The following is a 15,461-nucleotide window of genomic DNA, read 5'->3' on the forward strand; positions in this document are numbered from 1 at the left end:
CCCGCCCTAACTATTAGTGTTCTCACCTGTGTCTTGTTTGTAACCCTGCCCCCTCGTTATCCAAGCCCAGGTGTTCCTCACTCTCCTCATGTATTTAAGCCCCTCTGTTTGAGCATTCAGTGTTGAGTCTTTTGTATCCTTGTCCTCTGTATGTAAGTGTTCCAAGTTTGTTCAGGTTGTAATCTTTGTGTTCTCAGGTTATTTTATGTTTAGAGTTATATTTAGAGTTTCATGTTTCCTCAGTTTTTCTAGTCTTTGTCTTAGTTAGATTTATATCCTTATCTTGTTTTTTTGAGTTATTGCGTTACCCGTGTTTTGTTTTCTGTTTTTTTAATCTAGTTTGTTTAAATAAATAATATTGTGCACTTACGTCCATCCCTCCATCCTCATTTGTGACATAAGACTCAACCCAAATATGGACGTAGCACAGTGGCATGCTACTCGGAAGGCGGACCTTGAATTTCTCTGGCTCCTCGCCGAGCAAATCCGAGGAGATATTCCGCTCCCAGCGCCTTTCCTCGGGTTGGAACCCTCCGAGCCTGCCCAAGCTGCACCCGCCGCTGCCCCAGCTCTGCAGCCAGCTCCAGCAGCACCCGCTGCCCGAGCTCTACAGCCGGCTCCAGCTCAAGCACCTGCAGCTTCCATTGCTCCAGCTCAAGCACCAGCAGCTTCCGCTGCTCCAGCCTCAGCTCCAGCTCAAGCACCAGCAGCTTCCGCTGCTCCAGCCTCAGCTCCAGCTCAAGCACCAGCAGCTTCCGCTGCTCCAGCCTCAGCTCCAGCTCAAGCACCAGCAGCTTCCGCTGCCTCAGCCTCAGCTCCAGCACCTGCTGCCTCAGCCTCAGCTCCAGCACCTGCTGCCTCAGCCTCAGCTCCAGCACCTGCTGCCTCAGCCTCAGCTCCAGCACCTGCTGCCTCAGCCTCAGCTCCAGCACCTGCTGCCTCAGCCTCAGCTCCAGCACCTGCTGCCTCAGCCTCAGCTCCAGCACCTGCTGCCTCAGCCTCAGCTCCAGCACCTGCTGCCCCAGCTCCAGCACCTGCTGCCCCAGCTCCAGCACCTGCTGCCCCAGCTCCAGCACCTGCTGCCCCAGCTCCAGCACCTGCTGCCCCAGCTCCAGCTCCAGCACCTGCTGCCCCAGCTCCAGCTCCAGCACCTGCTGCCCCAGCTCCAGCTCCAGCACCTGCTGCCCCAGCTCCAGCTCCAGCACCTGCTGCCCCAGCTCCAGCTCCAGCACCTGCTGCCCCAGCTCCAGCTCCAGCACCTGCTGCCCCAGCTCCAGCTCCAGCAGCTCCCGCTGCCCCAGCTCCAGCTCCAGCAGCTCCCGCTGCCCCAGCTCCAGCTCCAGCAGCTCCCGCTGCCCCAGCTCCAGCTCCAGCAGCTCCCGCTGCCCCAGCTCCAGCACCAGCAGCTCCCGCTGCCCCAGCTCCAGCACCAGCAGCTCCCGCTGCCCCAGCTCCAGCACCAGCAGCTCCCGCTGCCCCAGCTCCAGCACCAGCAGCTCCCGCTGCCCCAGCTCCAGCACCAGCAGCTCCCGCTGCCCCAGCTCCAGCACCAGCAGCTCCCGCTGCCCCAGCTCCAGCACCAGCAGCTCCCGCTGCCCCAGCTCCAGCACCAGCAGCTCCCGCTGCCCCAGCTCCAGCACCAGCAGCTCCCGCTGCCCCAGCTCCAGCACCAGCAGCTCCCGCTGCCCCAGCTCCAGCACCAGCAGCTCCCGCTGCCCCAGCTCCAGCACCAGCAGCTCCCGCTGCCCCAGCTCCAGCACCAGCAGCTCCCGCTGCCCCAGCTCCAGCTCCAGCAGCTCCCGCTGCTCCAGCCGCGGCTCCGGCCGCCTCTGACCCTGTGCCCGCGGCTCCGGCCGCCTCTGACCCTGTGCCCGCGGCTCCGGCCGCCTCTGACCCTGTGCCCGCGGCTCCGGCCGCCTCTGACCCTGTGCCAGCGGCTCCGGCCGCCTCTGACCCTGTGCCCACTCCCAGAACTTTGTATGCCCCCAGGCCTATCCCCAGGCCTGCTCCCAGGTCACGGGCTCCTAGGCCCGCCCCAAGGCCCCCGGACCTCTGCCCAAGAACTGTGCCCAGGCTGGCCCCTCTAACTACCCCACAGACTTTAGCCAGTCCTGGGCATCCCCAAGTTTTGTTTGTCCCCCTGTCTCTCCCTGTCCTGGTCCCCGTATCTGTGTTTGTACATGTTCCTGTCCCCTTAGGTTTTTCTGTTCCTGTCCCCGTCACAGTGCTCGTGTCTGTCCCTGTCAATGTGTTTGTCCCTGTTCCCCCGTCCAGTTCTGTCCAGTCTAAGCCCCTTGCCCAGTCTATGTTCTCCTCCACAGTCCAGTCTCTGTCCCAATCTAACGTACAGCCCCCTGTCCAGTCTTTCGTCAAGTCTCAGTCCCCTGTCCAGTCTTTCGTCAAGTCTCAGTCCCCTGTCCAGTCTTTCGTCAAGTCTCAGTCCCCTGTCCAGTCTTTCGTCAAGTCTCAGTCCCCTGTCCAGTCTTTCGTCAAGTCTCAGTCCCCTGTCCAGTCTTTCGTCCAGTCTCAGTCCCCTGTCCAGTCTTTCGTCCAGTCTCAGTCCCCTGTCCAGTCTTTCGTCCAGTCTCAGTCCCCTGTCCAGTCTTTCGTCCAGTCTCAGTCCCCTGTCCAGTCTTTCGTCCAGTCTCAGTCCCCTGTCCAGTCTTTCGTCCAGTCTCAGTCCCCTGTCCAGTCTTTCGTCCAGTCTCAGTCCCCTGTCCAGTCTTTCGTCCAGTCTCCGTCCCCTGCCCTTTCTGCATCCCTGCCCAATGTACAGCCCTCTGTCCAGTCTCAGTTCTCGTCCCCTGTCCAGTCTCTGTTTTATCCACCTCCCCAGTCTCCATTCCAGTCCCAGTATGTTTCTCCTGTCTAGTCTCCTGTCTCAGTTCCTGCCCCTGTGTTCTTTCTCTGCTCTTGTCTAGCCTTGTCTTGTTTTCTGTTCCCTCTCTCTCGGCGCCTCTGGTAGTGGCGCCGTTGAGGGGGGGTAATGTCACAGTTTAGCCCATGTCTGTCTCCCTCATTTGGTCTCTTGTGCTCCTGCCCCTCTGTTTACCTGTCATGTGTTCCCTGCCATGTGCTTGTGTTGTGTTTTTGTACCTGTTTCCGCCCTAGCCCCGCCCTAGTCCCGCCCTAACTATTAGTGTTCTCACCTGTGTCTTGTTTGTAACCCTGCCCCCTCGTTATCCAAGCCCAGGTGTTCCTCACTCTCCTCATGTATTTAAGCCCCTCTGTTTGAGCATTCAGTGTTGAGTCTTTTGTATCCTTGTCCTCTGTATGTAAGTGTTCCAAGTTTGTTCAGGTTGTAATCTTTGTGTTCTCAGGTTATTTTATGTTTAGAGTTATATTTAGAGTTTCATGTTTCCTCAGTTTTTCTAGTCTTTGTCTTAGTTAGATTTATATCCTTATCTTGTTTTTTTGAGTTATTGCGTTACCCGTGTTTTGTTTTCTGTTTTTTTAATCTAGTTTGTTTAAATAAATAATATTGTGCACTTACGTCCATCCCTCCATCCTCATTTGTGACAGCAACATGGCTGCATAAGCTTATTGATATGTACAGGTGTAAAGACAAAGTGACAGTGCTGGTGATATGAGGAGATGTTATGACTGATACTGTAGGTGACGGAGGTGTTTAATAATATAGTGTATAGTAGACCGTTATGAAGATACTGACGGTCACTGGGATGTGTTGGGGTATCTGTATGATGATGGTTAGCAGTACTGTACTCACGCAGTCTGCTGGACGATAGGCATGGTTCCCAGTCTGACGTAGGAGCTCTGACCTGGCTCAGACCTCTCCCCCAGAATATCCTTCACCTTAAAGTAATCCATCAGGTCAAACCCTGCAGATAAGAGTCAAAATACACTTTAATTTAATGATATTACATATATTACAAAATAATATTAATAATACAATATATCCTATAGCTTACACAACATTACAGACAAGTTTTGTTTTGGTGACAGTATTACCAGGACAGAAATGCATTGTGATTAATGGTGATTTCTTCGAGTGAACAATAGGTGGAGTACGTGAGTTGAAAACAAAGAGTGTGGCTTGAAGGAGTTTTTATCTAGCTCCTTTTAACATGTGAAAAACGGGCAGTTTTAGCTGATATAGGCACAATCCCATTTCTCTCATTTGTACCCTACCCCCTGTTTTCGAGTATAACCCTTCCTCTTAGAACTTCCTTTTAGAGTTACAACAGAAAGAGATAAAATCCTCCTCTTAAAATTTGGGAGAATCCTTCAAGAACCCGATAAATATATATATGGACTAAAGTTCAGCAACCTATCTGCTGCTGCTTAACTAGTTAACTTGAGGGAGATGGGGGAGCTGACATTAGCTTTAATTAACTTTTATTTTATTTTATTTTTCCATTCCACCTTAAATGCTGCAGCCTTTGCCATCTGTTGCACTATTTAAGGTGGAATGGGAAAATGATTTAGCTAGCTAGCAGCTGATGTAAACTACTAAAGATTATGTTTGCTTATTATCTTATGAAACAAAACACGAAATCTACACATTAAACTTTGGTCATATAGTGGATATTGTCATTTTTAACTAAGAAAATATTCAAATTTGTGGGGTTCTTTGGTCGATTGTGCTCCATCTTGCCAGTGATTCTCACAGACCCTTTTTTGGAGTGTGCTTCCCTCCAGCCTAAGAAGAATCATGGCATCCTTTCCTTAGGCATAAATGCCCAAATGAGAGGGGTAGGGCAAAGTGGTAGGTCCAAGGGGTGAAATAGGATTGGGCCTAACACTCTTAAAAATAAAGTAGGTCAAGAGCTTTTTCTTCTATGCACATCTCTTAACTCCACACTAAAAAATTATCTAGAAAAAATAGCATTTACATTTTTTTTAAGAAAATATAAGAACATACAGTATAAAGGTCAGTTAGATATAACATAATATTTTGTACATCTTCCCATAATTAAATCTGAATAAAGGATTTTAGTATTTAAAAACAATCACAGTCCTAATCATATGCCACACAAAATCCATTACATATAAATTCACACACACACACACACACACACACACATTATTCCCTATCAAATACTGGTCAAAATTGAAGTTGACACACGTGTAATTACATAACCTGTACAACTATAATCAATCTGTACCAGTCTATGTATTCCACCAGTAGTTAAACTCTTATTACATGGTTGTTAATGTGTAAGTACACAGTTATTACAGACATTTATTTTAAAGTCAGATTAAATCATGTCCAACGTTGTGGGAAAAGCTTATAACATGGTATAAACTATGAAAAATACCTGGAGTTCATGAAAATAAGTAATTTATTTTAAAAGTACTCAAAAACTAATGAATAAAAAAAGGAATAGACAGACGGACAGATCAATAGGTAGGTAGGTAGATAGATAGATAGATAGATAGATAGATAGATAGATAGATAGATAGATAGATAGATAGATAGATAGATAGACAGACAGACAGACAGACAGACAGACTGACTGACTGACTGACAGACAGATAGGGTGATTGGGTGATAGTAGGGTCTATGGACAGATGGGGGAATGGGTAGACAGAAGGATAGTTGGAAGAAGAGTGAGATGGATGGCTGAATGGATGGATAGATGGATGGAATGACAGATGCACAGATAGATGGATAAGTAGATAAATATATACTAAAGTAAAGTAACTACTGATCTAGGAGCATGCTCTAAACGCCCCTCATCAGTGTACAGATGTTCCTGTAAAGGAGAAATAGATCTGGACAGGGGGAAAAACATGTGGGTCAGTCAGACCGCACCCCGCCGCCACAGCAGAGGGAGTATTTACATCCCCACAAACACAGCTTAAATTCTCATTACCACACAGAGAAAGTGGGACCTGGAGCTCGGCTTCACCCGGTTCTAGATACCAGCCCCACTAATTACAGCCAGAGCTTCACATCTGCAGCCAGATGGACAGATGTTTTATAAAAACGCTCTCACGAGCTCCGGAGAGGAGACCTGACCGTACTGCTCCATCAGCCACGCACCACTGTACACTGCCCTGAGGAGGACCACGCCCCTCAACAACACAACACAACACAGGGTATCCATGGCAGTGCCAGCTGCTGGGCATCAGGGCACCTCCTGGCACTGACTTCTGATGATGATGATGATGATGATGCCTGGGTGAGATGGCAGGAAGTTACTGGGGTCATGCTTGGAAAGTTTCAGTGGGAAACACACAGAGCTCAGAAGACCACAGACTGGAGACACGGTGGCATATTTCCACTCAGTCCAGTTCCCCCACCAGTTACTAATCAAACAGCTGGAGACCTCAAGGATCTTCTGAAACATCTGCGAAAGTTTGTAGATACCACACACTAAAAGAAAATAATGCGTAAAATTTACTTTAAAAAAGTTTCACAACTTTCTGCATTTACTTTTTTTAAGCAAATTTAATTTGCAATACATTTAAGTAACTTCAACTCCGTTTCAAGATTTGTTAAATGTTACATAGAGTAAATAAGTGAACTGAACTTCAGTCAATCCTTTCTTTAAGTAAACTTTACTTTATTTATTTTTACTGAATCAATCCTTTCTTTTAATAAACTTTAATTCATTTATTTTTACTGAATCAATCCTTTCTTTTAGTAAACTTTACTTCATTTATTTACTGAATCAATCCTTTCTTTTATTAAACTTTACTTCATTTATTTTTACTGAATCAATCCTTTCTTTTAGTAAACGTTACTTCATTTATTTTTACTGAATCAATCCTTTCTTTTATTAAACTTTACTTCATTTATTTTTACTGAATCAATCCTTTCTTTTATTAAACTTTACTTCATTTATTTTTATTGAATCAATCCTTTCTTTTATTAAACTTTACTTCATTTATTTTTACAGAATCAATCCTTTCTTTTAGTAAACTTTACTTCATTTATTTTTTACTGAATCAATCCTTTCTTTTAGTAACTTTACTTCATTTATTTTTACTGAATCAATCCTTTCTTTTATTAAACTTTACTTCATTTATTTTTACAGAATCAATCCTTTCTTTTAGTAAACTTTACTTCATTTATTTTTTACTGAATCAATCCTTTCTTTTAGTAACTTTACTTCATTTATTTTTACTGAATCAATCCTTTCTTTTAGTAAACTTTACTTCATTTATTTTTACTGAATCAATCCTTTCTTTTATTAAACTTTATTTCATTTATTTTTACTGAATCAATCCTTTCTTTTAGTAAACTTTACTTCATTTATTTTTACTGATTCAATCCTTTCTTTTAGTAAACTTTACTTCATTTATTTTTACTGAATCAATCCTTTCTTTTAGTAAACTTTACTTCATTTATTTTTACTGAATCAATCCTTTCTTTTAATAAACTTTAATTCATTTATTTTTACTGAATCAATCCTTTCTTTTAGTAAACTTTAATTCATTTATTTTTACTGAATCAATCCTTTCTTTTAGTAAACTTTACTTCATTTATTTTACTGAATCAATCCTTTCTTTTAGTAAACTTTACGTAATTTCTGCATACAATATTACCTAATTACAATAACTTAATTTATACAATATTACTGAAATTTAAATATTTTTAGTTAAAACAAACATTCAAATATTTACATAATCTCAAAGATTTCACTGTCTCAACACATGAATGGCATGTTTGGTATACTAAAAAGAATGTATTACATGCCATCCATGTGTTGAGACAGTGTAATATGTGTGTTTTAACTAAAAATATTTAATATCAGGAATTATAAAATTATGTTTCATTGATTATTTGAGTAATATTGTATAAATTAAGTTATTGTAATTAGGTAATATTGTATGCAGAAATTACGTAAAGTTTAATAAAAGAAAGGATTGATTCAGCAAAAAAAAAATTAAATAAAGTTTACTAAAAATAAATTAGGTAATTTAAATTAGGTAAATTAGGTAAATTAGGTATTAAGTAAAGTTTACTAAAAGAAAGGATTGACTGAAGTTCAGTTCACTTGTTTACTCTGTGAAACATTTTATGTCTTGAAACCGAGTTGAAGTTACTTAAATTTATCTGAAATTGTGGTAACTCTGATGAATGGTCCTGATGAGAGCCAGTTTCATCATTCTAATGTTTTTGATGGTCCTTGTCACCACACTATATCCTTCAGTATCCTTCAGATTTTTAAATGTTTCTGACTTTCACTTCGTAAAGTATTTTTTTTTCTTTATTTAGTTGAGTAGTTGTTGCTTCTCATAACCTGGATTAGAACATTACTCAAATATTCACTATTCACTGTATACCTGTAACTCTACCTCTTCACTACTTTACTTTAACTGATGCTCTCAAACACTTTATTAAGAGACAAGAAATTCAAGTAATTAACTCTTGATGAGTTCAGCACAGCTGTTAACTGAAAGCCTGAATTCCAGGTGACTCTACCTCATAAAACTGACTGAGAAAATCCAGCAGAGATGAGTAAAACTGAGCAAGAGGAGCTACTTAATAAAAAATCTAAAATATAAAACATATTCTAAATAATTCCATATGTCTTTCTTAATAGTCTGAATGAGTTTAGTATTAATCTACAATACAGAACATTTTAATATAATGAAAAACACTAAAATAAACAATACAACAAATGAGAGACCATCAGAAGAGACATCACAAAACAATCCGTGACATCAGAGAACATTCTGTGACATCAGAGAACATTCCGAGACATCACAGAACATCCCGTTATTCTAATGAGAGCCAGTTTCATCATCATATTGTTTTTGATAGTTTTTTGTGGTGACTGAGTAGTTGTTGCTTCTCATAATCTGGATTAGAACATTATTCAAATATTCACTATTCACTGTATACCTGTAACTCTACCTCTTCACTACTTTACTTTAACTGATGCTCTCAAACACTTTATTAAGAGACAAGAAATTCAAGTAATTAACTCTTGATGAGTTCAGCACAGCTGTTAACTGAAAGCCTGAATTCCAGGTGACTCTACCTCATGAAACTGACTGAGAAAAAGCTGATAAAAGTAAAAATTAAATAGCACAATATAGGGTTTTTTAACATTTATTCTTTAATTTAGTGAAGTTCGGGATTCGTTTATCGTTTATGGTGGCCTACTTGTGAGGATGAGATTCCATCCAATCGTTTTCAGGGTTTTTTTGGAATATTGTTATGGAGAAAAAATGCATAACCACAGCCCCGCCCACTCTGGGCTCACCCAGCCATCCAGAATAGCTCTGCTCTATAGGAGTGATTATACACTGCAGCCTGCCTCTCTAATTACCCACCACTACAGACCCAACACTGACATCACACACAGAGAGAGAGAGAGAGAGAGAGAGAGAGAGAGAGAGAGAGAGAGTCTATCTAGAGTTGGTCCACTGTATTTTATTATCAAGTCTAAAGTCAGTGCAGTTTTGTTTTCTCTGAAAATCGTACACACTTCAAGCTTCCCTCTGCTGACAGATTTTATAGAGATACAGATTTCATTTTCCAGCAGGACTTGGCACACTGCCCACACTGCAGAAAGTATCAATTGCTCTTATATAATATTCAAATTTTCTGAGACACTGATTTTTGGGTTTTCATTGGCTGTAATCCATTATTATAATCAACAATAAAATAAATAAACGTTTAAAATAGATCACTCTGTGTTTAATACATCTATATAATATATGAGTTTCACATTTTCAACTGAATTACTGAAATAAAGTAACTTTACAATGACTATTAAAATATTTTGAGATACAGCAGTATATTAGATAGCTATAATGTCATGTTGTCTTACATAAATATTTATAGTCGTACTTTATATGCCTTATCAATGCATTATAATGTGTTATAAATGTGTTCAGTCGAGTTTTATTGACATGAAGTTCATAGAAACTGTTACTGGTGTTAATTTAAAGAAAGAAAAGTATAAAACATACATTTTATGTTGTTTTTTGTTCCTTTATAGGTTAGATATCTTAAGTATTGATTCAGTATTTACTGTATTAATTAGCATACACACACTACACAGTTTAGTAAAGACTTTGTGCTGTCAGATAGATGGATGGATGGATGGATGGATGGATGGATGGATGGATGGATGGATGGATGGATGGATGGACGGACGGAAGGATGGGTAGGTAAGTAGGTAGGTAGGTGGTTAGGAAAGATTTGGGAAGCCCAACTGGGTCCTAGTAAAGACCCACTTAGATCTAATGCCCACCAGAAACCCAAATGGATGGATGGATAGATGAAGAATGAAGAATGAAAAGTATAAAACCTACATTTTATGTTGATTTTTGTTCCTTCGTAGGTTAAATAACTTCAGTATTAATAGAGTATTTACTGTATTAATTAGTTTACACACACTACACAGTTTAGTAGTAGTAGGCAGTGCTAGTGTAAACTGAGCAAGCATGCATGAAACATCTGGCTTAAAAGGTTGTTTGAACTATAGTAACCAATAATGAAATAAATAAATAAATAAAATGCTTCTCTGGTGAGCTTTTGTTTACATTCCTTCCCTGTCTGTCTCTCTCTGTGGCGCTCCGCGTGATTTTAGTTTTTCCGCACATTCTCATTTTTCCGCCCGTTACTGGGCTCCCTATCTCCTTACAAGGGCGTTTTTTTCCTGGTCGTGTCCCAATTCACTTGTCTGGGCAGCAGTAGTGTATTGGATCGTGACCCTGACAACATGCGTACGATCCCGTGTAAGGAGCGGAGTGTTTATTTATTTATTTATTTATTTTATACCTTTTTTCTTGGGTTTATCTGCTTTGAGATCAACTGTTCTGCTGCAATTGGGTTCAACAACCGTCTGGGCTGGAGAGCTACTAGTCAGTAGCACTACATCCCATTACACTTCATTTTACAAAACTGAACTTTTTTTTTGGTGGCCGCCATGTAATGGCTTGGAAAATATCTGGCCCACAGCCAAACTTAATTGCCAACCCCTTTATTATATACTCTACAGTATAAACGGAGCAGAATCAGATCTGTACGGGTTAAAAGTTAATAAATGTAGCTGAGTTATTATTTTTACAAAGTCACGACTGTTCCCCTCTGCTGGAATGTGAGTGTGGGAGTCGGGTCGGCCGGCTGAGAGAGTGGCTGGGTAACCGGAGCAGCCCAGTGTCTGTGTTTAATGATATTTTATACTGGGCTGCTGATGGAGAACAGAGTCTGTCGCCTGTGTGCTGAACCACCTGTTGCTGAGCTATTCCTATAGTCTTAGTATTAAACTCAGTAAAGCAGTTCCACTAATACTAAACACCCAGCAGGACAGCTGCTGCTACTACACTCATACACAAAGTCTTAAACAAACCAAAATACTCTGTGAGTTATTTTTTTACCTTTCTTAACTTAGTTGAGTAGTTCTTTCTTATCATAACTTGGATTAGAACATTACTCAAATATTCACTATTCACTGTATACCTGTAACTCTACCTCTTCACTACTTTACAACTAAGGCCCTATTGTACACCCTGGATAAGGCTTGTCACTAGGCTCATTGCTATCTTACACCTCGTCAACAGTCTATTTTCACGCCTTGCCCCCATGCTGTTAAAATAGCGTCAGAGTTTAGGAATAAAACTACACTGATGGGCATGGTGGTCTGAAAGTGAGGCGTCTTCAGGTATATCTCTGTCATGTCTCTATCTTGGCAGCAGGAAATACAGTTAACCAATTAAAACCCTGACAACAGTCAACAGTCAGCCACCAAATCATATCTTAGCCATCCAGCTCACAAATCCATCTTTTAACTCAACAATAAACAAGATAAAGAATAAAAATGACATTACTTTATTTTAATTTTCTCGTAAATAAGCTGCTGGTGTATCTTCACAGTGTGAACAAGCAGCTCAGTATCTGTCTCTGCTGAGACGGACAAAAGCGCCGCGCTGTTAAGATACGAACACGCCAAAGTCAGAGCTCACCTGCCTCTTGAAGGGAATTACTACTGGCACTCTGATTAGTTTATTTTGCGTTAGGCCAAAAATTATCCACACCCATGAATAATTAAGAGAATTAGCTCATGTATTTTGCATGTTTTAAGACACGCAAGACATTTATAATTCCACCTAAATCCAGTTGTGCAATGCACAATTGAGCAATATAGATATAGATCGCTAAAATAGGGCCCTTAGAGGGCATGAAATTCAAGTAATTAACTCTTGATGAGTTCAGCACAGCTGTTAACTGAAAGTCTGAATTCCAGGAGACTCTACCTCATAAAAATGACTGAGAAAATCCAGCAGAGATGTTCAAAACTGCCTAAGCTAATGAAGAGGAGCTACTTTGAAGAATCTAAAATATAAAACATATTCTGGTTTGTTTAGAACGTTTTAGTTTACTAAGTTTTTCTTCATAGCCCTTTTATTCATTTCTGTATTAGTTTATCTTCTGTTTTGGCTGCTCCCTCTATTCAATATCCTCTTCTAAACTCTTCTAATCTTCAGAAGAAAGACACAAACATCTCTAGATAAGAGGGAGATGTGTTCTCTTTGACCTTGCCTGAAGAAAAACAGTAGAGCAGTGTTTTAGAAGACAGTTCGGGTTTTTTCCTGTGAAATGCTGCAGATGTGTTTGGGGAAAGTGCAGTGTTACTGTGAGAGGATGACCACGTAATTAGCACCTAGCATCACTAGAGGAGCTGATATCTAGTCTAGTCAGTGGCATCCACCGTGATCAAAACCTCAAACACACTTCTACTGAGCCCAGTCACCTCCAGCTGCCAGACGCTGGCGTGAAACGAGCAGTTAAATATAAGAGTTACGCCCTGGAGCTGAGAACACTGCTCATTTACAGTAGACAAAGAACCTCACAACTTCTACACTCACACACAAAATAATACACCAGAAGATGATTCCATCAAGATGATTCAATCCCCTGTCATGCATATTTTAAGATGCGTTCACTATATACACTACCTATTAAATGATTCTGATGTTTTGCTTAAATCTATATATATATACAGATATATATACAGATTACAGTGCTGGTGATTCTGTATCTACTGTAACTGTAGATTAACGGTAGATTACGGTGCTGGTGATTCTGTATGTACTGTAACTGTAGATTAACGATAGATTACGGTGCTGGTGATTCTGTATGTACTGTAACTGTAGATTAACGATAGATTACAGTGCTGGTGATTCTGTATGTACTGCAACTGTAGATTAATGGTAGATTACGGTGCTGGTGATTCTGTATCTACTGTAACTGTAGATTAACGGTAGATTACGGTGCTGGTGATTCTGTATCTACTGTAACTGTAGATTAACGGTAGATTACGGTGCTGGTGATTCTGTATCTACTGTAACTGTAGATTACCGGTAGATTACGGTGCTGGTGATTCTGTACCTACTGTAACTGTAGATTAACGGTAGATTACGGTGCTGGTGATTCTGTATCTACTGTAACTGTAGATTAACGGTAGATTACGGTGCTGGTGATTCTGTATCTACTGTAACTGTAGATTAACGGTAGATTACGGTGCTGGTGATTCTGTACCTACTTTAACTGTAGATTAACGGTAGATTACGGTGCTGGTGATTCTGTATCTACTGTAACTGTAGATTACCGGTAGATTACGGTGCTGGTGATTCTGTACCTACTTTAACTGTAGATTAACGGTAGATTACGGTGCTGGTAATTGTCTTTCTACTGTAACTGTAGATTAATTCATATTTATAAACAGAAATAAAAGGAATCTGAATGGAGTCTGTTGACAAAGTACTGGGACACCTACAACTGCACTCGAAGGGAGTCAGATTCTGGCAGGGTAGCAGAATATAGCACAACACCTACTCAAGATGAACGAAAGTACTGAAACACCTTCAGATTTATTGTTTCTTGTGAAATTAAGGATATGGCTTGTGTTTTCCTGATACATAGAGTCCTATTCTATTGGCAGTAATAATCTTAAGGGCTTCCCCATGCCTAGTACCCAGATGCCCATTTTTTAATCATTGTCATTTTCATAAAATGTGTATAATACAATAAAACTGACCAGTCCTTGTCCTTTTTACCATCCAACATTGTGCTCATCTGCAGAGGTGGTCTTTATTACTGTATGATTTTGTTTTATTATTATTAGGCCCACTTTAAAATAAAAAGTGTATCTAATAACTGTATAATTATACATTAACAATGTATGTATTAATGCAACCACACACTTACACACGTGTGTAAGTACACTCATACTAGTATACACCAACTTCACCAGTGCACAGTAACTTCACCAGTACTTATTACATGGTTGTTAATGTGTAACTACAGAGTTATTAGATACACTTAGTATAAAATCAGACGTTTTATTTCCAATTATTCAATAAAAAAACGCTTTATTTCATTGTCATTGTCCTAACATCTGTATTATTATATACTTTTTGTTGACAAGTGTTTATACAAATGCAGCAATATACTAAATTTAGCTGAAATTTAGCTGAAGTATCCAGATGTTTCCGTTAAAGATATTAAGTGCATTAGGGACCCTCAGATAAGAGCAGTGGGGGTGTCAGTGATGCAGGTCTACAGGTTTTTCCATGCACTGTTTCACATTCTTAATATTTCCCTGTTGCATTAAAATTAAATAAATCAAAACTGTTCTTCATAATCCGATTTTTTAACCAGCTGAACAAAAAATATTTAATTGCAAAATAATCTATAACAAACTAATTAACTTAACTAATAGTAATAATAACGTTTTTTTTTTTTAAGTTAATCTGACTAAATTTACAAATTGTCATTCTCTATACACTGTATGTTATGTGTTATATAATAGTGAACTCTAGCCTCTTCTCAGTGTTGTAGGCTGTAAGAGCAAATTACTGTGTTTAGTGTTGCTGATGGTATATATAGAATATATGCTGGCTGGGTCCAGCTGATCACATTTTTATGCATCGCTGCAAACATATATGACTAAAAATAACAAAAAAGACGTTGTAAATCCCTAGTTGCTTAACCCTTTTTTACACCAGGATCTTACACCACTAAATCTTAAGGATGTATATTCAAGCATCACATAAAAGCTTTAACTTAATTTGATAAGGAACATTACTGAAAAGCATAATTGTAACGGTAATAGAACATATAACAAATATTTTTTAAGTAAATCTGCTAAAGTCAAAATATAATGAATGAAATCATAAAATTGGCTCTTTTTTCTGAATTTCATTCTAAAATCAGTATTTTCCTGAATACAAATCAAAAAGTTCATGTCCTCCAAACCGTTATTTCAGTATTTTTGTCTAGTTTTTACGTCTATTTTTTTTTTATTATTTTATCAGAATTTGGGTTGATTCCTGTTATTGATCTAGGATTATCAAATGCAGTTGAGCAGAGGTGGAAAAAGTACTGAAAAATTGTAATTAAGTAAAAGAACCTTTACTTTGCTAAAATTAAAGTAAAAGTAAAAGTACCCATCTAAAAATCTACTCGAGTAAAAGTAAAAAAGTACTCAATTTAAAATGTACTTTGAGTAAAAGTTACAGAGTTACTTTTA

At 39.9% G+C, this 15,461-nt stretch overlaps 1 protein-coding gene across 2 annotated transcripts in view; it reads right to left on the reverse strand.

Moving 5' to 3' along the window:
* col22a1 (collagen, type XXII, alpha 1) overlaps positions 1 to 15,461 on the reverse strand; it is a 140,726-nt gene that overhangs the window by 89,941 nt on the left and 35,324 nt on the right. For both annotated transcript variants that reach the window (XM_049474911.1, XM_049474910.1), the window contains exon 5: positions 3,728 to 3,839. In XM_049474911.1, coding sequence (XP_049330868.1) covers positions 3,728 to 3,839 — 112 coding nt within the window. The remainder of the gene's footprint in view (positions 1 to 3,727; positions 3,840 to 15,461) is intronic.

Source organism: Astyanax mexicanus, chromosome 2 (assembly GCF_023375975.1).
Source record: "Astyanax mexicanus isolate ESR-SI-001 chromosome 2, AstMex3_surface, whole genome shotgun sequence".
NCBI lineage: Eukaryota > Metazoa > Chordata > Actinopteri > Characiformes > Acestrorhamphidae > Astyanax > Astyanax mexicanus.